General features: G+C 47.7%; 2 protein-coding genes across 3 annotated transcripts in view; one reads left to right on the forward strand and one right to left on the reverse strand.

Moving 5' to 3' along the window:
• The window catches only part of Ogdh (oxoglutarate dehydrogenase Nc73EF), a 91490-nt gene extending 79852 nt beyond the window's left edge, over window positions 1-11638 (reverse strand). The window contains exons 1-2 of the mRNA XM_089584167.1: window positions 11275-11638; window positions 5344-5562 (exon numbers count right to left, since the gene is read on the reverse strand). Of these exons, the coding sequence (XP_089440293.1) occupies window positions 5344-5562; window positions 11275-11514 (459 nt within the window). The 5' untranslated portion in view covers window positions 11515-11638. The remainder of the gene's footprint in view (window positions 1-5343; window positions 5563-11274) is intronic.
• Window positions 11639-12457: 819 nt separating this feature from the next.
• The window catches only part of LOC149356296 (uncharacterized), a 47240-nt gene continuing 33708 nt past the window's right edge, over window positions 12458-25989 (forward strand). Inside the window, exons 1-2 of one of the 2 annotated variants that reach the window (XM_089584169.1) lie at window positions 12458-12635; window positions 12783-12873. In XM_089584169.1, coding sequence (XP_089440295.1) covers window positions 12826-12873 — 48 coding nt within the window. In that variant the 5' untranslated portion in view covers window positions 12458-12635; window positions 12783-12825. The other variant, XM_089584168.1, reaches the window with a different exon arrangement.

A 25989-nucleotide genomic window follows, 5' to 3' on the forward strand; every position in this document is an offset into this window, starting at 1 on the left:
CACTGTTTCTTTGCGGAGTCTTCGACTGGTCTCTTTCGAGTGAAAAAAAAAAAAAAGACCTCGCATTTGGCTCATTGATACCGGGTTCTTTTTTTTTTTTATTCAGGTGGTTCAAGCATTAGCCTCCAGCACAGAGTGCTCTCACACATCCCAAAAAAAGAAGTCGCAGCAACTCTGTGCTCTGGGCCACATGGGAACTTCCTACCAATCACCGCATGGTGCACGATGGAGCAGTCGCCCAGCTGTGGCTGGCAAAATGGCTATGCGACAGTGTTTCTGTACTGGAGTTCTGCACTAGCATCAGTGCAGCAAAGCTCATCAACTGACTGCACCAGGGGCATTTTCAAGCATGGAAAAGGCTTAGCAAGATGCATCTTTGCAGCTCCATTTCTGTGGTGTGCAGATGTGGCTAAGTATTCATCAGTGCACACAGCACAAAGAATATGTGCGCGCATGGCGGAAGTGCAATGTTTTTGTGGTTCACAGTAGCAGTGTTTAAGCAGGTGAACTTGTTGGGTGACGACCATGCTGACCGATCTCGAAAGTCATGCCGCAGCACCGATCAAATACCCCTCTGTCAGAGAGTGCTTTGAGAATGGAATATGGATGTGCTTTGATGGAAATGTATGACGTGGAATAAATAAGGTGAGCCCAATTGTTGTTACCAGTTGGTGCCAACCAAAGGTCTTTTTTAGGTGCTGCTTCTGTCACGTGATCGCTCTGAGAGTGCCTAGCATATTCGGCTAATGGGTGCCTCCTCTGACTCAGAGTTCGCCCGCAACCTGCATACTCTGGGTCAGAGGATCAAAGTGACCAGTCGATGACAGCCTTACCCTGCATTCACGCTGCTTTCTGCACTGAAAAATCACGCAACATATGACCAAGAGGCTTGTCTTAAAAGGCTTGCCTTAAAGTTCTGGCGGTTTACCTAAGTGCTTAAATGAGGCATACCACAATGAACTACATGCCACAGGTTAGGTCCATACATACACACACACACAAACACACGCGCACAAACCCAAATAAAAACAGGATAAATTCACTGCCAACAAAAGCAACAGATAAGAATGCGCCACATAGGCCAGAGTAACTAAAAACAAAGAACGGGGTAGCAGGGTGAAACGTGTGCATAAAAGGCAAATAAAACTAATCACCACCGGGCAACAGTGCAACTCAAGCCCAACGTTCAGAAATTTCGCAGTTAACAAAACCAACTATGTTAACTGCGAAAGCTTTGTCACACCCTAGGTCACGTCCACAGGCACTGCAATGCACTGTCATGAAGGACTGCAGAAGTGGCCAGGAGCATGTCCTTTTAACAATCAACTTGCATCACTTCAAAATATATACCAAGGGCTGTGTACAAGAGTTCTCCAGAAGCGATCTGGAGCTGAACCTCAGGTTGCTAATGCTTTCCCTGTTGCGACACTGGACAGAAACAGGTATATTAAAAAACTCCGTAATTATACTGCCTGCAAATTAAGTGCCACTCTATAGAGATAATAGCATTAAATGAATGCCTATCATGGGCTGCCACCACAACTCATCATGGGCTGCCACACACAATGAAAAAAAAAAAAACTCGCACTTCTTGGCATCAACAACTGCCAAGCTTAAAATTCACAAAACCAAAGAGAGTGCAGTCACTTGTATGCTTCGGTAGGAACACCATCTGCACCAACCTGGCCATGTAGCGGGAACTATCAATAAGACAAAACTGCCTAAAATGAGATGTCTCAAACAAGTGCCGTTGAATGCCTTATCCAAGCGAGGAGAGGCATTTAACATCTGGACACTCGCGTGAAAATGCACCACTGGGAACTTTTAACACTCTCCAGTTTTCTTGCAAACTTTTCATAAACTAAATTACGACCCTGTGGCCACTGAAACTTGTTAATTCAGAATTAACGACTAGGCAAATTTGAGGTGAAACAGCTACTGCTGGCACTAGGCAACCACCAGAAATGCTACTTCATTTTAATTCTAGTAATAAGCACCAGTTTATACTTAAAAACTTTGCTCAAGAAAAGTGGGAAACATTGTATTTATATACATATTTCAACTATTACAGCTGAACCTTGATGATATGATTACTTGACAAGAATTCGCAAAATTCCCAGGCCAGACTGCACTCTGTAAAATGTGCAGAATTTGGGGTGCTTTGGACACACCCCTGCACTCTCAAGCGCTAAGCTCGGCCTGCACACTTCTGAGGTTGCAATCGGCAGTCAAGCGTACGCAGTGCAAGCAGTCAGCTAAGGCACGCATCTGTGAATAAATCTCGTCGGTTGCAAACGGATCTGCATGAATGAGTCTCCTGGAGACCGATTTTGTTCATTTTGTATGGTACGAATTCTGGATGATGCAAAGATGTTTTGCTACCCCGTGAGGTTCACATCAACATTCTACTGTATTAGATATTGGCTCAAAGTTGCAATTAGGTGACCACACCATGTGTTAGAATGCTCATACAAGGTAGGATATATCACGCGCGTATGTAGCCCGCTGCACAAGCCAAATTTCCTGTGACCAAGGTCTGTGTGAGGTCAAGCACAAGCCTTTGTCACACCAGTAAAAACTGCCTTTAAAGAGATCCCACCAGACTTCAAATCATTAAGTGCCACGGTGGACATTAAGAACTGGCCGTGCTTCAAAGTTTGCAGCAAACAACATGTGCAACCTCGGCTCCAAGTTTTTGGGCCACATCATTTGCTTTTCAGTCATGTAGAGGGGGACACTTATGATGCCCCCGAAGCTCTACATATCGGTAGGGCAGGAAAACCCTGGTCCTTATGACCCATTAAAACAATCTGGTCCACTGTAAGGGTGCCACTAAAGCCCCGAAAAGCAAACCATGAGGCCCAATGACTTTTGATGGAGGCTTTAAACACTGAGTCTACCGCCAGGTACAGATGGTCTATAAGGCTTGGGCATGCATGAGGTCAGCTGCAGACCTCTTGCCCCACAACAGGGTGTCACCGCTAGCACCACTGCCCAACAAAGTCACTCTTACTCTATTGCACAGCAAAAGATATAGCTACAAAACTGACTTTTCAAGCAGCCCATTTAGCTGCCAACTGATATCTTGACCTCCTAAAGGCCTGCAGAAAAGGATCAGAATAATTAACTATACAGCACACTAAAACCAATGAGGCCAAGACGAGTGATCGTCCTCTATGCATTAAGCAGTGCATAAAACTGATTGTGTACCGATCTACCATATGTTCTATTCTGTGCCATGATGTAAGCTGTATTTCGTTCCGGAGTTATCGCAGTACGAAAGCACGAAGGTATGCAATCACTTGCATCAGCTTTGATTCAATGGCTGCATCATGGCCAATTAGAGCCCTTGGAATCAGGAATGCCGCCTAATCATGCAGGTACTTGGAACAACCTATTGGACGACACAGCAAGGTCCTCATGAGACAAAGATTTAGATGTTGCAACCTAGCACAGCTTGATAAATTTTACACACCAACTTTGATTGCTGCATTTACATATGAAACAGGAAGAATGCCAATTCATCCGATGTTATGAATTTTAATCTAAGTCTAATACCTGTCAACACAGGAAGGCCACCAAACTGCAGTAAGTACTAAATTAGACAAGGTGCTAGAACACGTGCACAGTATCTAACCACCAACCCTGTACGAGTGTTTGCGTATAACTATGCTATGAAATGGACGCCAGTGATGCCTACATTGATCCCCAAAAAGAATTTGGCTTTTGATAGTTCCATACACTCACTCCTCAGACATTTTATACAAGGGTGTAATTTTAGAGCGACAACTGCCAGGCAAGTGCCACAGTTTACTGTGCTACACTCCCCTTACAAATGACTAGACAACATGACAGCACCCAAAACACGTATCTCTTCAGACATTTGCCTCCGTGCTTGAGAAGACACTTTCCATACAGTTGCCCAGCAGGCACTGCTCATTTTGCCTTTCCTCTAATACCACTGCACTGGCATGTTCACCCATTTTTCTTCTAACCTGCCCTTCACTAGTTCAGTGGAACTTCCACTCTGCTACTGCCGTTGCACTGCTTGTTCTCCTCTTCTGGAAATGTTGACAACCTTGTACACTTATTTTAACCCCTGCCAGACACCTGCCCTCCTCGCACAAAGAAGCTTGGTGGCACGATGCTCCTTTGCTGAACTTGCAACAAGCAGCATCCTGGCCCCATTTATCACGGGCAGTGAACTGTGAAAGAAATGCCAGAAATGCGGCACTCAGCTATTACGACTTATCAACTCCTGCACCACAGATAGGCACACTCGCTCTGCTTCTGAAATCAACCTCTAGTGCGCAAAGTATATCTAGCACTGCAGTTGAAGTAATTATATCTTCAAATCTTCTATACATTGCTCGATCACACTGCTACTGCTGGGCTGCTACAACCTGGGCTTTGCACAGTAAGTTTTGCTCTCTTCGGTGTTAACGGACCATGCCAGGTTTAGCTGACCAATAATGGCTTAATACTGAATGGCAGTAACCAGCCAGTATTTCTTCTACAGGAACGCAACAAAAAACCACTACAGTTATAGGCATTAACCAAAAACCAACTACAGGATACTGCGACTGAGTTGACATCTGGGTACACCAGCATAAAATGAATTTCCAATCGTTCTTTCCAAGAACGTCAAGTTGCATAGCATACAGCAGTCAGGCAGAATAAGCTCATGAGAGTACATCGTCAGCCTAACCCACTGAGCTCCTCCCACCTGACTGCACAAGCAAAGCTACGGCACAGCAGTGCCAAAAGAACATGCACCTGTCGTGAAGTGGGAAACAGGAGGAGGGAAGCATCTCCTTGTCGAGATTACTACTGAGCCCACTTCAATTACAAGATGAGATAGCATACAACCTCGCCAGGACAGCAGTCCTCAAGCGGTGCTTGAAGGCTCCCTCAAGTCTACCTGTCTCAACCATGCAACACTGCACACTATGGAGAGCTTCACAAGTTGCTTTGGCAAAGTGCAATGAGCTTACTTGTTTTGCAGTGCTCTTTTCATCTGTGAAAAGAAATTGGGCCACAGAACACTCCAGTAACAGCACACCTTTGTTTTGATTCCTCGTAACATCTGCACTCCTTTGGATGACGACGCAGACTGCTCCTCGCAACAAAAGGAAGTGCATTGCACACCAGACACACCAGACATGCCTCAAAATGCACTGTGCAATGGTACCAGTAAGCCATAAAGAAACTGAGAACTTGGACATCTCACGACAGCATGAAAATGCTTTGGCCAGGCGTGTGGACAGCCCGAAAGAGGGGTGTCCACATGCCTGGCCTACGCAAAGCAATCACTGCCCTTCGTACGAGAGGATGCCGCATCACCTGGTAGGAACGGATGATCGCTTGCACAGAAAGATGGTCGTCAATGTCTCGCGGTGCGGCCTGGGTGCTGGGTAATTTGGTTGGTGCTGGTGCCGGTGCTGCCACGGCAGCACGAGGCATGGCCACTGCCGACACGACTGGAGCCAGGGCAGGCGGAGAGCTGTACGCCTCGCCAGGCCCCAGCCCAGCTGAGGCAGCCCGGAAGAAGGCATCCCAGGACTGCATCCACAAAGGAAAAAGGGGAACCATCAACTTCGGCATCCACACCCGAGCTCCCGCCATTCTCGCCAACACACTGAAGGGTGAAGGAATAAAGGAGGCTAACACGGTTCCCTACTGGCGCTCCTTACCATCCAAGTTCTTCACCATTCATAAAGGCTATTCTCCAGTTAAAAGAATACCTCAGGGAGAATTACAACTCCTAGGCATCAAGAAATGCGTCTCCAAGCCAAAAACACGACAGAACAAGCCAATATGCCAACACTAAAACGACACTGTCTACTTGCATTAGGAAGTCCCAAATTCAACTTAGAAGAGACCTCCACTGCGGCATTTCTTTCTCTCTTTCTTCTTTCACTCTTACATTCCTCCCTTATGGCGCGGTTCAGGTGTCCGCAGAGATATGTGAGACAGATATTGCGCCATTTCCTTTCCTCAAAAACCAATTTACCGATTTAGATCAAGGCATCTGCCATGAACAGCACGTTTATGCAGTGAAATACAAAAGACAGGACTACCTCAATGAGAACCTGTATTAAACAGGATTTTGTTGTCATTTGGGTGAGATGATAAGAAAGCAATTGGATGCTTTAAATCACACTTGGCAAAAAATGTTTTCACACACATATATTGCCACTTAGCACACAATGACGCCATTACAAAAAACATTATAAAGAAGCTGGCACAACTGCTATTCACCACAGAAAAAAAAAACTGCTGGCCAAACCTACTGCAAAGTGCATTTAGATTTTGCTAAATGTCTGCTCGATATTGGTTCCCTTGTCTCTGTCAAGATGCTCTCACTTCCAGGATGCCACCTTTCCCTATGCCAACACTAAAAAACACCTGCTTCACCTCAATGCACTAATGTACGTCTCGTAAACAAGGTCTCATATGCGAATGATGTCCTATGGTAAGCAATCTCAGAATTAATACCAGAGGTGCAAATAATTAACTTCAGACAAAACACCTCCGTGTTATTTCGAGCTTGCATTGACAATAAATGCATTCTCAGTAGCCACACAGTTAAGGCGTGAAGAACTCAACAGCAAACTTCAAAACCTGCCATGAGCACACTTGTGTATGAAGCAAGTTGTTCCAGAAAACTAAGCTCACTTTTTTTCTGCACTCAACATTTGAAAGAACTTCAAGTCCGGTGTACCCAAAATTTTTGCAAACAAGTAAATAGGGCCAAGATAATATAACAACCCTATTCTGATTCCATTCTACTTGTGTTTCTTCCACTCTTCGTCGCTGCTGCAAGAAACGCCACGCCCACCGTTTGCACTCCCTTACTGGCTCAAGCGCAGCAACAGCGGGGGCACAGCACTGCTTCAGCCAGTGAGAAATAGCAGGGAAGAAAATATACAATGGAACTGAAATAGAACCAATACATTATCCTTGCTCTGTTATAATCAAATCAAACTATGTACCACGTGTCACAAAAGTTCCCAGGCCAATGCACTCGAATACTGGGAAAATGGCTCAGTTTATTATTCCACACAAGTTCATGTGCGATAGTGCAATTCCTCACAAACATCTTTACAACCTAAGAAACACTACACCACGCATAAAAAATATCAGCGCAAGTGATTTTGAAACCAAGGAAGGAGAAAAATGGCAAGCCAGCTTCACAAAAAAAAAAAAAAGTCCACAGGGCACAAGAGAAGCGAAGAAACTCGGGAGAATGTAGAAGAACTTCTTGCTGGGCGAGCTGGTGCATAGCTTTCTCCTTTTTCCTGTGCATGTTTTTTCATCTGCGCAACCCCATCCCAAAAAAACTTGGAAGACCAGCACTACATTCAAAACTAAATTTAAACGGAACTATTGATGTGGGAACTGCTGAAGCAGCCTGCATAGCAAAAGTCAGACAGCTGTCACATCCACTGGAAATCAATTCAAAGGACTCTTAAACGACACCAAAACCTGGATATTTGAGGCCACAACTTGCAACATGACAAAAAAAGCAACAGATGAGAACACGTCGTTTCATACAGTCATTATAAAGGAAGATAACTAATTCTTCATACAAAAGTTAGCGCAAAACACAAGACACTCACAAGAAAGGTGGACAGGACAACGCGCGTTGTCCTGTCCCCCTTTCTTTTGAGTGTCTTGTGTTTTGCGCTAACTTTTGTATGAAGAATAATGCACCAACTAGCCCAGCAACAAGTACTACTGAAGGTAACTAAGCCAAGCAAAAAGCCCCCAAAAAACAAGCTACAAACAAAATAAACGACACAAAAGCTCTAGCATGCTGATGACACTTTAAATGTACCTAGAGGTACTCGTAAGGTGAAACGGGAAGAGCATCAAACTTCTCCCCACTTAAGATGACCGTTCTTGACCACACTGCACATTTGCCATAGCAATGAGGTGAAAGGACACAGGGTGCAGAATGCAACAATCACTCTGTGATAAGACTATGAGGCAGTCCGAGAGTTGAAATGCATGACAAGCTCCCCCTGAGGATGGTAGCAGTAAAAAAAGAAAGCAGCTCTCCCGGACTGCTGTTCCAAGATCATTAAGAACCCACACACCACAGCACTACTGCAGTCATCTTTCTCGCTAAGAATGAGACAAGTGAAATCTGCCCAGCAGCTCACGAGGAAGGCTATGCAGGCTGCCAAAAATGTGCGAAAAGCTTTGTTCCTTGCAGGTCTGCCATAATTTCACCTTTTGCTGGCTACAGGCCAAGTTTAAATCACACAAACAAGCAACTGCCTCCATGTGTGCTTGCATAAGCACTGCCTTGCAGTGCTGTCCACTTTTAATGCACTGACAATTATTACCTCATCTCAAGCTGTTTTCAAATCACAAACACTGCCTTGCCCCTGCACATGCAAGGGAGACTGCGCTCTTGCATCAGATATTGCTTGTGGTTGGGTGCTGTACTTGAAGACCATATTTACCTAACCCAATTCTGATAAAAAAATCGCAGTTCTTGAAAAGCAGACTAATGGCTTATGTACCGGATGTATCAGCTTATATTATGGAAATGTCCCATTAGGAATAAATGGTCAGATTTATTCCTAAAAGGAATAAATGTCAGCTGCGTCCGACATCAATTATTTTGAAGATAATGTTGCTGGATAACTTGTTCAATTTACTAATTAACCTTTCATGAGCACATGTGAAAGTAAAATACTGCGTGCAGTTCAAACTGGATGCAATAGGCATTGCCCCATGTCACTAGTGGAAGTTTTGTTTGCAGTGAATTCCCTGCGCAGCTCACACACCCAGCTTCGACTTCAGGCAGAAAAAAAAGCATGGTTTCATCACACTGCAAAGCTACAGGGAATGACTTTCTTTGTTTCAAAAACTGACATGACATCATCTTGCCTGCAGCTACGAACTCGCCATTAGTACTAACCGCTGAACAACATTATGAAGTTAATAAGTGAATTTTAGTTTATTAGCTACCTAATTATGATGCTTTTCATAATAAGTGATATCCACTGCAGCTTGCAGTATGGTCTTAAAAATATTTTTCTATTTCAACCACTCTATCATAGGGAATTTCGTCAAATGCTTGCAGAAACACCCAGTACTCTCATAAATTCAATGAAATCAGCACAAATCTAATGCATGACCTCCCTTGATGACGCATTCCAAAAGAGAACAGGTGGAAAAAGAGGCGAAAAAGAATAGCACGCATGAAGTTGTGGCATGCCTAGGATTACATAAAAAGATACCACAATAAAATGCCACTGCCATTCAGTTTCCAATAAAAATATTTATGCATGAAAGTTATGTCTGTGCTACGCAGTTACATACGGAATGCTCCAGTACACAGGCGGCTGTTTCGTGCGGGCCCAATTGTGCTTCCTATCGCGTGTTGCCGGGCACGTGACGTCAAACACCTGCTTCATGCGAAGGTCACAGACGGAATGCTCATACATATGGCATCCCTTGGTGCGTGCTATTAGTGCACACATCAGTGCACTGGTTTCCACAACAGAAGAAGACAACTTTCGTGTTTTACGAAGACAGCACTCTACTGCCTTGCGCATGTGATGGGGGGAAAAGGTGGGAGCTCATAACGTCGTAAAAACCATAGAAGTACTCAGTACTAGTTGCTGCGTCAAGATGTTCCAGTGTTTTCATTAAGCAAAACAATTTGTAGTCCCTGTGCTGACTGTGCTGAATTGTGGCTTAAGAGCATATGATTGCGACCCGTCTGAACTGTGCACAGTTAGTTTAGTTCACTTCTTACGACTGCGCAAGAGAAATGTATCTACAGCTCGTGTTGCACGCCCATAAATATTGCATCATTTAGACGCTTGAGCTGTCTCCCACAACATTTGCTTCAGAGGTGGTACCTTCTTTAGATGCCATGTGCTTCTCTGCACAGTAGTCCTCCCTAAACTACTGGCAATAGGCGCCCGTGTGCTGTGCAATGTCAGTGCATATCAAAGAACCCCAGGTTGCCGAAATTAACTAGGAGCCCTCCACTACGGCAACCCTCTCTCCTCCTTTTGCATCCCCTTTCATTCATTCCTTCCCGACACTTTCCTCCTTTCTTCCTCCCTCAAACCAGCGAGTGGCTGAGGCTTCTCCTTTCCCTCTAACCAATCATGATTACTAACCAACGTGCACCATTATCATCTAAGCTGAGTGCAATATTCAATACCCGCGTGAGCTTATTTCGCAATCCTCGCCCCTTCCAGAATGCCTCCCCGCGACGGCGGCGAAGAAACTGGGTCACAAGCTCGTCAAGGGCAACCGATGCCTCGTCAGGCATTCACCTGACAGCTTCCGGTGCGCCGGTGCCGTGCGCAGCGGCGACAACGACCCTCGATTTCGCACAAGAAACCTGTGCCTCGCGCTGCCAAGTAACGCAGCCGTCACGGCAGACTGACTGCGCGCACACGCTAACAGTCAGTCAGTCATAAAGTCACCACAAGGTGACCGCCGGAGCGCCAATTACCGTAGAGAGGGCCGCGCTGTGCCCGCATCTGGTAGCGAGCACGGCCGGACTTTCGCTGCCAGTCACACAGCTAACTAATTGGAATCACGCTGCGATCACCGGGTACACGTACAAGGCAAGCGGGGCGCGCTTTGAAAACGCGCCGAAAACATGCCAACGAAGGAAATTTGCGTGACGACGCATGCGGCAGAGCACGAAAGGCGAGCAGCGCGGCTTTCCGTACAAGAGTTTTGCTGTGAGGTAGTCTGAAACTGACAATAATGACAGGCAGCGCGAAACACATCGTTGGGAAACTTTTTTCTCTAGGCGTTACGTAAATGACGCAACAGTAGCGCGGGCACCATCTCTCGGGGGCGCCCAATACACTTCCAAACAAAATAAACTTGCTCGGCAGCTGAGCGGTTACAAACGCGTGGTGGCAGCCGTGCCAAGTTCCCTGCCCTTCTACGGCCTTCTGACCAGATCCTGTTGGAAAATGAATCACATGCGCGAGGCGCTCGGTATGTGCCCCGCAACCCCCACGTCACGGCCATGCTGAACTGCTGCCAGTAACCGCACGGTCCGGCCGGACAGCGACTCTCCGACGAAGGTGACGGAGAGACACAGGGTGGCACGAGTGAATGCGCACTGTCCACCTGTGACGACCGTCCCTCGACCCGACCGTGGCACGCCAACAACTCAGGCTGTAGGGCATCTGTCCAGGTAGCATCGGGTGAGGTATTTATAGGTGCCGTATATTGCGCAGGCCGCGAAATGCGCTAATCGGCAAAACATCAACGCACCTTGTGTACGGAGTTTGGGTCCTTGGTCCATGCCCGGTACATTTCCTCGACATACACGGACGAGCTGCCGTTGAGGAACGGCTCGGCTGCGGCACGGGTCGCATAGCCCCGCGCGGGCACCTTGAGCAGGTGGACGCCGAAGCAGCCGTTATTCGCCAGACGTGCGGCGCCGCATCTTTCGGACAACAGGGCTCGGGCGAACGGCGTCAATGACGCGGCCAGGGTCCTCGCTCGATCCATCGCCACCGAATGAATGAATGATCCGCGTCTCTAGCTAGCCGACACGGACGCGAAACGCGCGCACACCGCTCGGCGCCGACACCCGCTGTTCACTCGCCCTTCCCCTTTCGCGGTAGGTCGTAGTTGCTCGCTACATCACACCGCGAACCGCGTGACTAGTGTTGCCAGGCTGCATGTTTTTTTGCCTCGAAAGTTAGCGAAGTTTTCTCACGCGGGCAGGCAGAAAAATTTTGTTTAATATATTTTATGTTTTCTTCTAAATATAACACAAAAGACTTCTATGTTTATATTTTTTGAGTGCCAAGGAAGTGCTGGATTGAGCAGGACAGGCGCGGATGTCGGCCGGACGTCCACGAGTGCGTAGAGAGCAAGAAAATTAATGGGGCTTAGGCTATGGAAAGCGTGACCTTGAAAGAAAAAACAGGTGGCAGTTTTGTTTAATAATAACAACAACAACCAACGGGATGCTAAACTTGACTGGAACGCATCCCCATTCTGAAGGAATCAGGACAGTTGGCTATTTCTTATCGACTGAACCTTGAGATTTTTTTGGTGGTACCAAAAAAGACAGATAATAATTAGAAACAACACGTGCCATGTTTACTGAGGCCAATAACAACAATCTGTGGCGTAAAATAATACGTCAGGTCGGATCCATGGAAAGTGCAGTACACTTCAAATGCTTGCTTTTAATATCGAGAGGAAAATGCGTTACGTTCAAGCAGTTCAAATTCGCTTATTTATTTAGAGCGAAAAGATAAGACGTGCACAGCTGTTATGTGGCAATGATCAGCATTTTTAAATGTGTGATCTCACTTGTTGATTTCTGTTCTTAGGTATGAGCAAGACAAAAAATGATTATTTTTCATAGGACAGAAACGAAACTGAAACCAGTTTTTATCGTATATTCGTTTCTCGAATGTTTGTTTTTCTGCGAGCCGGTCTCTGTTCGCCATTGCTCGAAGACGACGCAGAAGTTGGGTGGTAGCGCGCTCTGGCACGGGCTCGCGTGACTTGGCTGTTGTTCGCATCCTGCGCCGCCGGCAGCTCTTGACGTCGACGGGAGCCCCGTCGCCTCGCTAACGGGACCAGCAGCTCACGTGGTGGCCGTGACGTCTCGGGTAGGCGCCTCTCGGGTTGTTTATCGTCGGCCGACGTCGCTTCGCTATCAATCACGAGCACGTCTCGGTCGTAGAGCACAGCCGCCCCGCACTCTCGGGCCTGCCGTCGTCCCTGCGATCGTAGCCAGCGGCGACTTCTCTTTGCAGGATTCCAGAGGTTAAGCCGCAGCTGTATCTCCCTGGTCGCATCATGAGCGGCTATTACCCTCCGCAGCAGGAGAAGTCGGGCTACCCTCAGGTCAGTACCCCTGAGCGCTGTCCGCGTATGGTGGGAACGACACGTCTCCCAGCTGCTCGCGTGCGCTGGATCGGCGCTAGCGTTTCGCTGCTGTCTACGAGGTAGCGGATACTGGATGTCAGAGTTGACGATAACGTTTCAAATTATTTCGTCCGGATTTTAGGCTCGCTCGCACTGAAGAAAGATGATCGCATTAGCCTGCCCCTCTTGGCAGATATAGTTTGATCCCACCTGGCATTCCGTGTAATACACTATCGCGATGGAAAGAAACGCCAACAACACGGCGCCTACGCGCACCGCTGTTCGAATTTCTTTTCATCGCGCTTTTACCTGGGTTGTAAGGAAAAAACGTTCGAGTCGTCCTGGAATCTGTCATGGACGACTCTAGCGTCTTTTTGCTACCAGTGAAGTAAAAGCGCACTGAAAATAAATTCGAAGAGTGGAGCGCGTTTCTTTCGATCTCGGTAGTACCATCAGCAAGGAACAAGAAAACTGACGTGGCAATACAAAATCATCAACATATCAACTCCTGGAGAAGAAATACAGGCGAGGCTGAATAACACTTCTGAAGAGTCTGTGCATTCGAATGTAAAATAACCGGAGCTGGTATTATGCTTCCCCTGGCTCAGAGCTTCGTATTTTGATGTGAAGTACATACGCTAAAGTACATACCATTCATGAATTGCCGGATAAGTGTTGTATTTGGCATTCAGGGGAAAAGGCAGGAAATTAATTTATGCTTTGAGCAAATGCAGCGGGAATGAAACAAACTAGATGCAGCAGGATGCATTCTTTCTAGGACTGTGGCAAGCAGTAGGTGAACTGCACACAAATTTATTTCCCTCTGGTGCAAAGCAAGGAGTGCAAACATTATAAGAAAACCCAAGTCGCCGTTACGAATAATTGAAACAAGGTACACAGATCAGTGCAATAGAAACATCCAGTAAACAATCGAAAACGGGAAAATACGAGGAACACACTCTTAGAGCTGAGGAGGAGGGGCGGCGCTTAGAGGAGGGTTATGCAACGAACTATTGATTATGTTAACATACATACCGTAGCTTTTGTGTGTGTTTCAGCCATCGCCTTTCTTTTTTTTGTCTGTTTCTGCACCTTGTTGTGGTCGGTGTCGCCACTACGGTCGCTGAACATGACGCTGGCCAGAACCTGCCGCCGAGTTCGGTCTCTCACGGTGCTCTAACCAACTCGAGGCAGCTGGTTGGGACACTGCTTTGCACCAAGGCCCCGACTCACCCAAACCACACATGTGTTGTCAAGGGCATATGTTGCGAATTGGCTTTTTAAAATCTACTTGATTCCTCTGCGATCAGCACCAACCGGATGTCGACAGTCTGCGAGCATGCCGACCGAAGAGAGCTACTTGAATGTGCCTGCGCCTCTCAAATAGCACACGCTAGTGAGAGGACCTTGAGTGCTCGTTCGCGCGGGCTCGCTCGCTCAGCCTATATTTACTCGGCTGAGAGCTGATAACTGACGTTATTTTCGAAACACCGAAGTAGTGTCTGTATTTGCAGCCATGCGTCAGGGAAATCACGCTTTGGTTCTTGGTTGAGTCACAGAAGTTAGAGCATAGTCTGATGAGCAGTGCTGGCTAGAAATGCCACTGGAATGCAGGAGTACCTTTTGCAAACTCTAAAACCGAGAGTCGACAGTTAGGAACTATCTGCAGAGAATGCACCACCATGCTTTTGCTTAGTCATTGCTCATCAGACTCGCATATGTCAAGAGTTCGGCTGTCTCCATCTGCTGTGACAGCAGTGCAGGCGTACTAGTTTCCTTTTATGTTTTTGTCCAGCTGTATCATTCACAGGCTGACTTTGGATCTGTGGCCACGTATAACAGCGAATTCAAACCTCCTATGTCTGCTCATAAAGTCGTTAAAAAATAATCCTTTTTTTTTTTTAATTGGCCCTTAGTCTAGAGAGTTGCATTGAAGCAGCGAGTGCCCCTGGCCTGGATTGTCAGATGGCACATGTATTTATTCAAACACCTGCATTGTGCCAGTGTGGAGCGACGTATTTTGCTTAGAGCCATTGAAAAGGCCACTGTCTACTCACTGCTGCGCAATTGTACATCTGTGCTGTAAACCTAATGTGTATTTTTTAGGAGGTCTAAAAATGCTTTATATTTGTTGTGCTCTTTATTTGACTTCACTTCTATGAAATGAACAATGTTGTGGCATCTCAATATCTTAGTTGTTCAAGTAGCAGTAAGAGAAATGTGTTGATGTCAAGCACCACTCTTGGCCCATACCCTGAATAAGTGCCTTAGGTGATGTGAACAGAAAATGGACTTTAACATAAATGCATGGATTAATAATCAGCTAAGTGAATGTGCTCCACATTGCAGCACCACCTTGCTTGCTTTGTGCATATTAAACATTACACAGGTATTTTAACTTCATCACAACAGACACAGCATTTCAGCATTATGTATATAGTTACACATGGTGGTCCCATAAGTTCAAGCAGGAGGGCTATGTATGGACACTATTTGCTGCCTTGGGTGCTATCAGTGGAGGGCCTGGGTAAAGGTCATTGAAAGGCCCGATAAGGCTCAATATTTCACCCCTGGGAGTAATCAGTTTTGCATAGGGTGACATGCTATCATATAAGTGCAGGCAGACCCTGATAAGGGATAAGGGGAATGCTGATAAGGGGCATTATGTGCATGTACTTGCCCATCCCTTCTTCCTCACCCAGCAAAAATCACTTTTTAAAACAGCATCAACTAGCTGATAGCTTTTGACCCCAGATGGCAGGTTCAGAGAGCTGTTGATAAGTAGATAAGAGTTAGCATACTGGAACAAAAAATGCCTATCTTCAGCTGTTATGACTGCATGCAACCTCATATTTGCATATATTGATCATGAGTGTGGATGAGCTCATGGGTGCAGGTTTTATTTTTGGGCACAGCAGCTGCACATTGATTGAAACGAAACCCACTGGTGCCTGCAGCAGTTTGGTGCGGCTTTAGCGCATGCAAAAGTCTTCTCAGTCTTCTATCAAAACGCTGTTGTGCCTTTGAATCCAGAGCTATGCTGATTCGAAAGCAAGCGAGTAAGAAAACTGGTTCTGTTCTTTTCACGTGATCTTTGAGTTTTTTTTTTTTTTTGTCACATCCGTTTCCGTGCCAGCCTAGCACTTTTTCCTCTGTCGTGGAGCGCCTTCAAGGGAGTGCGAAGGCGCTCCCCTCCTTGCTGCAGGGGCGTCCTGTTGTAGCATTGTCAGGGTAGATCGGCAGCAGACGTCTCTGTATGACATCGCGAAACAAAGCAGCAAGCTTCGGGTGTCGTTTGCAACCTCTGCACTTTCCTGAAGGGTTCATGGCCTCTCTCTCTGTTCGCCTGTGTAGGCTGTGTTCCACTCGGCAAGAAATGCCCCTTAGGACCTGTTGAGAGCTTGAACGTGCATTTCTGTTCGGGTTTGTTCTAGCTCTCGCTGGTGTTGCGCCATTTTACAACGCACGCGACAGCTGTTCACGAAAACAAAGTGCGTCGCACCAATGGAGGACCAGGGTTTGGGCGTTTTGGCTTTGCATCAAGGTTGACTGTTACGACTGAGTTGAAAACTTAACTTCTGTAAGTTAGAAAAGACCATGATGGTATACAGGCTTAGCCGCCACCAGCAGTTTTCGCTAGCAAACTGCGATAACGTTAATACTTTCGTGCACGGATCTATAAGGCTAAACTACACCGCACCCACTTCCAGCCAGCGATCATGGAATCCGTGATAGCCTCGTCCTCATAATCAGCACAAGCTCACGTGCAGCCTCAAGGCGTTAAAGTGACGTTGACGACAAACAGGAGGGGGCCTGTGCAGATATAGGTCATCTTCAGCCTGACTACGCCCACTGCAGGGAAAGGGCGTCTCATGGGATCCGATATTTCTCCAGTTAACCCTTTATCTTTTCAATTAACCCATTAACGGGGTACCTGTATCGATTCAAGGGTTCTAAGAATCAACATAGATACCGCATTCTAATCACAAAGAGATAACTCTAGCCGAAAACAGAACCTTTGTAACATAGAAAAGGCTATGAAACAAAGTACAAAGTGTCATCACCGGCTGATTTCGCAATTAAAATGCATGCGTCGACACCGAATTGTTCTCGCCGATCTTGCAGGCTATGCGCCATTAACTTTAAAAGTGTGGCAACCAGCTCTTTTCAGTGTGAACATCAGGTTGGCTCGAGGTGTTGGGGGGACATTTTTAAATTCAATTATCTCAGCCGGACAAGTGTCAGCATACCGCGAAAGAAACGGAGAATCTATTTTTACTGTTAACATTGACTGAATGGGGTTGTCCTCAGTGTCTCTTTAAACACTGCATACCAATCAACTACCACATTGTTTAGCCTGCCTCTTAATATGTCCTTGTATCTTGGCACGCAGTGTTCTTTCGGTTTTGGGCATTTAGCAGTGCGGGTGTCGACAGACCGCAGTGAGAAGGCAAAGGCGGTTGAAGAACGCGCTTTAGTTATGTGTTGAACGTAATCTCCATCCAGCCTCTGGAAATAAGATCACAAACTTCTGAAAGACGTTCGTCTCACCAAATTCTGGTCCCGTGAACAAAATGAGCCCTTTCTACCATTTAGAGTCGCGACAACTGACCAGGCTGCTGCTGTTGTTTATTTAGGAAGTGGCTGGTGCCGTAAACGGAGGCACAGAAACGTCAGCAGCGTTATCAGTTTAAGGGCCCCTTGACACTGTTTTCACGTTTGCTCGTGGACGCGCTTATCGCAGCGACACTGAAAAATCGAACAGGCTCCCACTTGTCCTGGGAACGTTTTTGACGATAGCAAGGACTTAAATAACAAAAAAATGCAAGCCTGCCAAAGGGACACTTGCAGATGTATTTATTACTGTGGAATCTTACGATCAATTAAAAATAATAGCGTTCATAAACAATTTCCCATTGAAAAATACGCTTGTCCGGAATTTCTGGGTGTGATTATGTGAATGAGCCCGTGGCACAATGCTGAGGATCAGCTCTGTTCGGTGCAGAGAAATGTACAAATGAACATAGCTTGCAGCAGCCACGTCGATGCTTGTTTCTTCTTGCGGTGTTGTGAAACCGTTCCATTCTGCGGTCCCCAACCCGAGGCCTGGGGAAGCGGCCGCCAGTGAAGCCCCGCACACTCGAACTGGAGGGCTTTGCACTTTGTGTCCAAGTGGTCGTTATTCGCTGCAGCAGAGAGGTTTAGCCACTGCGTATTGTGACGGCATACATGCAGCTACAGCAGTTGGTTGCATCACTTGTGCCACTGTCTGTCATTCCAGATGCCAGTTGCTCTTTTCTTTCGGCGTGTTCACCCAGGCTGCTGTCAGTCAGTGAATTTCAGCTGGAAATGTACGGTAATTTTCAGTGCAAGCTGGTTATTAAAGGCGCATTTGACCGGATCAGACCTGTTTTATTATTTTTTTCCTAGAAAAATCATTTGTAACAGGTCACATATACCTATTTTAAACTATGCTTGGAAAATGAAAACAAAAATAGGGTTTTAAAATGGGCACCTCATCGTTTCCCGTAAGCACGGGTGTGGCTCTGGAACGTATACATTCATTCGCTTGTTTTCCACGCGTCGGCATTTTTAAACACTGTAAAAGAAGCTGAATTGCATACATAATGACTTATTGCTGAAATGAGTGACGTGGCAGTATCAGGATCCAACAGAAATTGCATTAATCATCAGGGAGGGTTACATTTTTGCTTACTATCTAGGCATGCTGTTTACAAAAATCTGAAAATTTGATGCTTTTCCTTCAACAGGGTCATAGTTCATGACTAAAGGTGGATAAATTTTTGGAATTCACAGTGTTACGACAGTTTTGCTGCGAAGAATTCAGGCAATCGCATTTCTGCTTTGCTCAGTCGTCCATTTGCAGTGTTTGGTTATTTACGATACCGTCAGGGTAGAGAGTACATTGTACAGTGGAACGGTTCAGTAATGTGAAAAGGAGCTCTTAAAACACTCATCTGAAGACTACGGCAGCATTTTCTTCAGAGTGCGGATGCAGGTGGTGCTCACTGAGAGCATCTGCACGTTGCTTGTGTATTTGAATGGGAAAAACCAGAGGTGTGCCCAAGCTAAAGCTCCTATGTAGGGCAAAGCCGAAACAAAAGGACAAAGTGTTTTGGGAGGCTCTGCGTCCATTGTCTGCAAGAAAAGCAAGGCACGTGATTCACCGCTTCTGAGACAGCTGTTGTGGAAGAGACACTGTGACTGAGCCAAGAGGCAGGCTTCATCGCAGACGGTGTTCTTGGCAGCGTGCATGTGAAACAAAGAAAAGCACTGGTGATTGATCATTTTTGACGTGGGAGTCTGCAGAGCTTTTCGATGCCTCCTTGAAATGTAAAAAAAAAAATTTTGTGTCATTTATTGTTCCTTGAGGACCTTTAGGCATTATACAGTGTGTGTGTGTGGGGGGGGGGGGGTGCAGAAAGAGAATTTGGGAGGGGAGGGGGGGTAGTTAAGCTCTATCCTAAGGGTATGACGCAATAGCTTTATTGAGTTAATGCCCATGTATGCAGAATGGGTCATTCTCGACTTTATATTCATAGAACTGTAGGAGTCTTCATACCTCTCCTGACGCAGTGGTGCAGTGGTTGAACGATGCACGACTGCCCTGCGATGACAGGTGCCGCCACCGGTAGGGCTTGTGCGACCCAGGTTTCTCTTACCAGGAACGAGCAACCTCCGGCGATCAATCATTCGTTTGACTGCCACCTGCCACGGTGGTCAGTTTGCTTATAATCCGGTGGGCAGGTTGTGATGGCGCCACAAGGTCACATGACCTAGGTGGCCGACCTAGGTTGCTTCTCGGAGGATTCTTCGCTCACAGCTACGAAAACAGATTTTCTGCAGAACGGGAGCCTTAACGCTGTCGCGGTAATTTGTCCATATACATAATGTTAGTAAAAAGCAGACAAGGTGGTGTCGAAACTTTACACAGTTCTAGCTGCGACACCAGTCCGTTTTCACGTAAAAGTAAAAAACGCATTTTCAAACATTAAGTAGCAGCGCTTCCTTTGGAACCTGAGATGAACATTAGTGCCTGAGCAGAGATATATATGCCAGTAGGCCTAGTAATCATGTTTCGCGTTCATCGTCACAACTCTGCCCTGTACTTGTAAGCATACGTACGTGTTTTTTCACTACCAACTTGCGCCTTCACTCAGTAACTCATAGCTCATGACGGTAGTAATAGTAGTAAACTTTTTATTGAAGCAGGAGGTTGGGGTACGCAAGCCCCATAGGCTCCCGCATGGCCCCACTACACTCCAACTTCCATGTTCCTGCGGTCCATGACTTCTGCAGCCCAGTCCGTGGCGGTCTTCTGCCTGACTGGGTCCTCAGAGCGTGGTAGGGTCTCCCAGTCCTCCCAGGTGGTGAGATGCTCCAGGTTCTGCTGGGGAGGGTCTGCCGGGCATTGAAATAGGATGTGGGCGAGGGTGGCTGCAGAGGCTGCAGGAGGCGTGGGTGAAGGTTTGGTGATAGCGGAAGGTTTGGTGATAGTGGTGATACCACCAAACCCTAAGGCCGCTGCCTTAGGGTTTGGTGGTAATTGCCAAGTGAAGGGGTAATGGTAGAGCTGTCTCTCGACTTGGTAGGCCTGAGTCAGCTCACGGAATGTGTGCCCATCTTGGAAGCACGCAGAGTTTGCGCACGATAAACTCTGGAAGTAGTGTATGTACCACAAGCATACGTTAAGGTTTTGATATGAAATGGCATTTAACGCATGCGCACTTTGAAGTGTGCTGTCCCATATGCCCGTATGCCTATTTTATGCTGGCACTACATCGCCTATTTTATGCTGGCACTACATCCTGCAGCAGCATCAGAATGTTGCCTGTGCACGCATCACTGCTTTGGCAGTGCTGCGAGGAACTATTGGAGTGGAGTATAGGCAGGAAAGGGAAGGAGGCAGGCCTTTGTCCCCATGCTATCTTGCATCCATCCGTAGGGAGTGGGCTGCCTCAGCTCTAGCAACCCTGCATGTTCTCTCATACTTTCCCCCTTCCCCCGTCTGCCATCAATGGATGGATGAATGATAGGAGCGTCCCCTTTGAAACGGGTTGGTGGCAGTTGCCACCATGCTCTGCTTTTTTTCCCTTTATTTTTGCTTAAGTTTGTTGTAAATTGTTACTAAAATTCGCTGTTTTCTTTAAATACGTCTTCCTACACTTCTAAGCTCATATCACCTCTCTGCTTTTGAGCCACTAATCTTCCAATCGCTTTCTGCTTCTACCACAAATTTATTTGCATGACCATTGTTGTCTCTAAACCCTCTGCCTGCATCGACATCCGGATGGATACCATCACATTTGAGTATGAGGTGTTCTTTTTACAGATCTACCACACACAGCACGTGTGGCTGCGCGTACTGCGCCAATACCGCCTGCCCAACACCCTGTAGTGGCCTGCCTCCGCACCTCTCGCCCGAACAACGAGCCCTGTCCCCACTGCTCGGGGACAAAAGCCAGCACCCTGTATAGAGAACTCAAGTTCTCTAGAGGGTGTTGCAAAGGCCCACCTCCTTCCCTTTCCTGCCTAGCCTTGGCAGCAGAGGGCCTTTCATTTCTGGCGAAACAAGAACTAAACTTCAGAAGAGAGCCGTCGTGAGACGCGGCTCGTTGCGTCGGCTGGCTCAGCGACGCTTCACAGTGGAGATTCCACCCCATCTCTAATGGGCTGGGCGCTTTCTTTCCTCCTTTGTGCCCGGCGGTAAGGACTCGCACTCCGCAGCCTGTTGGCCGAGTTTCGCCTTTCCCGTTTGCTCTGTGTGAAAACCCGGTGGAAAGTAGTTGAAAGAGTGCTTCGAAGAGCATTCGTCCAGTGGCTCGCTTTGCGCGGACTGAAACGGCCCGTCTGTTAAGGAAAACATATATAAAGGAAGAAAAAAGATTGAAAGTACAGAGAAGAATGAAATAAAGGAAATTGAAGGTTTTTCACGGTGCCGGCGCGTTAGAAACCGCCGTGCTCCTGTCGATCGCCTGAAGGGCAAACAGAGGCTTGCTTGAAGGCGGCGCCGTCGAAGCACGTTGCTACATCAAAGACGCTGCAGCTGAAAGGTACACTCTGGTCTAGATCGGTTTATTGCACCTCGCCCTCTCTTTTCGTTTGCAACACCCGTTTTGTATTTCTGAACGCTTTGTTGATCGCCTACACGCTGTCTTTCCCTTCGTGGTGCCCGCTGTCAGGGCGTCTCTCTCGCAATGGAAGAGTGCCTCAACCGTTGACTGGCACTCATGTGTTGTGCGCGAGCGGTCAAGCGTGATTTGGTTGGACGAATTTAGTTTTCGCATCCGTCCTGTGGAAGGTTGTAAATGTACATTTACCTCAGTTAACTCCTTCTCGAAGGCGTCCTTTGTTGGCATGGGCTCAAGCACTTCCTCCGTCTCTTTTTTTTTTGTTGCTTAAGCTTTAATTTGTGGTTATTCCCCTTGTGCCTTTTTCTGTTCTACATTTTGTAATTGTGCTCTTTAGATACATAGTTTTCGTTACGTATTTTCTTTGCTTAAGACATAACTACGCATGCATCACCGCATGGTATACGCCCACGACCGCAAAATGACGACGTCAAAGGTCCGTATAAGTCGCGCGAGGCATGAAAAAATTTGCATTATAATCGCCGCTTCTTCATTCGTTGCCATTCCGGCTCTTGAGTGTTGTAATGAAGCAAAACGATGAAGCGGCGTGTATAGCCCAGCTTTTCGTGCCTCGCGTGACCTAGCTGTACGGACTATTGACGGCACAACCATCGTTTTGCTGTTGAAACCGAGACCGAAGCAGCGCGAGAATTTCAATTATAGATTATTTATGCCACGTGGTGATCCATGTATGCTAATGTCTGAATCATCATTGCAAAGAAGAAAACATGCCTCGAAAAAATAGGTGTCCATACCCCTTTTAACACTGTTGTTCAGTTAAAGTGCCTCGTGTGTCTGTTAGGTTTGCCACAGTCTGCTTCTCTTCTCTGGGCGCGCTATGTTGAGAGGAGGATAGTCGCGAGCTTTCTGCGCCATTCTTTGCCGTCCCTCTAGTTTCTTTTTGTCGAGAAATACAAATGAATGGCATTGAAATGAAATACAAGCGAAACAGCAGACGATCTTTGAGGTGCGTGGTCCTTTGAGCTTCGTGAAGTCTGCGGTTTTATTTATGTATTTAGGGTGGCCTCATAGCTCGCATATAATCTCCGCGTGGGGAAGGAGAACACTGAAAAGTACAGCTAGGAGCAATACGAGAGGGAACGCGGGAGCGCGTAGCCTCCGCGCTGCACTGGAGAGCCGACGAGGATGGGCGGCATAAGTATGCATATGCGGAAAGAGCGGCCGGTCGCGCTTACGGGACATGTGCCTTTGCCACACAGATTCTTACACAAACCTTCGGGATTATGGGCCAATGTTTTTGATCCCGCAGTCGAAGGGGGTTTCTGGGACTGTTACCGTCATTGACCACAGACGCCGTGCCGTTCTCAGAGGGCTTCGATGATGTGTTACCGTATAGCTTCAGCCCCGTGTGCTGTAGTTCCAACATTCGGTGAGTCCCTACTGGCGTCGTCCTCATCTCTGGAGCAGCTCTTGCCGGTCCGGGCGTCGCTTTTGACAAAATGCGGCATTCGTTTGCAGTCTGATCCTGCAAGCGTCGTCCGCCACAGCAGAAGCTCTCCACGGTTCCGGGAACTCTTCGCTCGCGGACGTTCACTCGTTCCTCTCGCGGCGCCTTGCAGTTCCTCGTCGCCGTTCCCAGGCTTTTTCCGGCGCGCCATTGTTCGGCTATCTTGAGCGGGCGACCCTTGCACTTGGCGTGCGTCGCCATTTTGCTGGCTTGGCAACCTCGTTGTCCGGTCCAGTGCGCGGCCTGTGGGGCAGAGTCCGTGCTGAGCATGCTGCAATTGTCTTTCGTTCACGGTGTGTGGCTACTGACTGGGGTTATTTTCTGGGCGCCTGTAGCGGGCTTCAGGTTCGCGGCGGGAGGTGTGTGTAGGGCGTGACCAGGGGCAGACGCTCGCATCTCTGCCACGGGGCGGCCAGAGCGGCTTCGTCGCTGTCTGCCAGCCATTTAGACAGCGTGAGAGAATTTAGCTGTGAATGTTGCACGTTGAGTTGGTGTTTCGTAATTAAAAAAAAAATAAATAGCTTGTTCCACTGCGACAGGACAGAGGGGCAAGAGACGCCTCTGTTTGTGTCTTTGTCCTGTCGCGGCTGCGCAAAGATTTCTTCTTAGTATCAGGGGCAGTCTGCGCACGTGGCTGCTCTGGGACGATTTGGCCGCAAGGAAGGTGCTTGCTACTCTACGCCTCGGGTTTAGTTCTCCACTTCATCTCGGCGATTAGTTTCGGGCTAGCGAGCCACTTCCATCCGCAGGGAATAACGAGCCGCAGGGCTTCACCCGTAGGCGCGAACGGAGTGGCCTTGTTCCGTTCCGGTTGCATCTCGTCTGTGCGCACAAAAGCCGCCAGGCGGCCGGCACTCAATGAGCAGTGCGGCGTATACTCATAAAGAGGTGGCTGCGACGAGCCCTGTGTTTGGCGCATTATGGCGTGACTGTCCGCTGCACCATTAGCCACAGAGTTGTGTTACTTTCGCAAGGAAACGACTACAGAGACAGTAAAGGCCGTAGAAAAGGAGGCAAATGTAGTTAAGCATGCCCGAGATGTCGGCGTGGGAATACCATGCGAACTTCTTCCTGTGTCCTTGCAGTGCTTATTGACGTGTACTCGTCCTATTTCTGTGTCATCTCTGCTTCCACCGGATGCACATTTTTGTTTAAGCATATAAACTTTGACTAGACTGCATCCGCCAGGTCGCGGCCGCGCCCGTTGTCCAGACGGCCGCAAGAGCGACCGTTTTCATCTGCAGGCCCGTCAGTTTCATCATTTCGATCCGTCGCGATCTTGTTGCTTCGTTCTTGAATTGTATACGACTATCCGGCAACTCTAGAAGGAAGCAGCAGATGCCCCTGAAAGCAGACCCTCCAGCCAATGGCGTCGACCGATTTTCATGACACCGTGGTTATTCCTCATTCATCTGCCGCCCCCTGCGATTTCATTCACGCTAGCTGGTCCAAGTGGATCAGTCAAGGGGAAGAGGGAGCGAATCGATCAGTACGCAGAATCGGTCGACGCCATTGGCTGGAGGGACTGCTCTTGAGGGACATTTTCCGCTTCTTTCTTGAGTTGATGCGGCCGTCGGTTCGGGTCTAGTCGAGTCGGCCCTATTGCTGGGGTTGGGCCGCCTGAAAAGTGCGCGCGAACGCTGTCGACTCAAGGAATCGGATTAGCGGGAGTACAGATGAGAATGGGGTTCCTGTTTTGTATGCGCGAAGTGAAATTCAGGAGAGGGAAGCATGTCACGCGGCCGGCCTCCGCTATCCATACAGGCTCCTGGAGCCCTTCTCTTTTCTCTTTCTCCGGGCATGCCAAAGTCGGCCCTTCGCGAGGGCTGATACCCGACCCTGGCCCATAAAACGCGCCTCTATCTGTCATGTGCGGCCAATCCTCCCTTTTATTTATTTATTTATATCGCAGGAGGGTTTGTAGGCCGGAATGGAAACATGGCTGGGCTTCAAAACTGTCACGTGACGCTCCTTCCCAAGTTTTTATTGCTCCATATTTGTGCTGGTGTACGTCTTCGAGATAACATCGCTCGCACTGCCCTTCTTGACGCTGGGCGTCGCAGCAGTGGCCCGGTCTTGGCTATAGCTGAGATCGAACCCTTCATGTGAGCGCGCAGTCATGGAGCCGGGTTGAGACGCCCTGCTCGACCGGCTCCTGTCGGGCTTATGTAAACGAGGCTTATATGAGGCGCCACCTGACCGCTGTATCCGACAGAAAGTGAAGTCGTGAATGAAAGTGGCCGGTTTCAGTAATTTTCGCGCCAGTATTTGGCTCGTCGTGGGACGACGATATGAAGTTGACTGAGCAGGCACCTAGAGAGTTTTAATTCGTTCTACAGCGAAAGCTGCTACAGCTTTGTGCAAGCCATTTAGCTGAAGCAATTGAGGGGTACAACGGCAGCCGTGTAACGCGTTACGCGTAACGCATTAAGCCTGTTTCACATGCAAGCGAATTTGCTAGCGAAACCTGCCGCC

The sequence above is a fragment of the Amblyomma mixtum genome, chromosome 3, assembly GCF_055824585.1.
Source record: "Amblyomma mixtum isolate Tamu chromosome 3, ASM5582458v1, whole genome shotgun sequence".
NCBI classification, from domain to species: Eukaryota; Metazoa; Arthropoda; class Arachnida; order Ixodida; family Ixodidae; genus Amblyomma; species Amblyomma mixtum.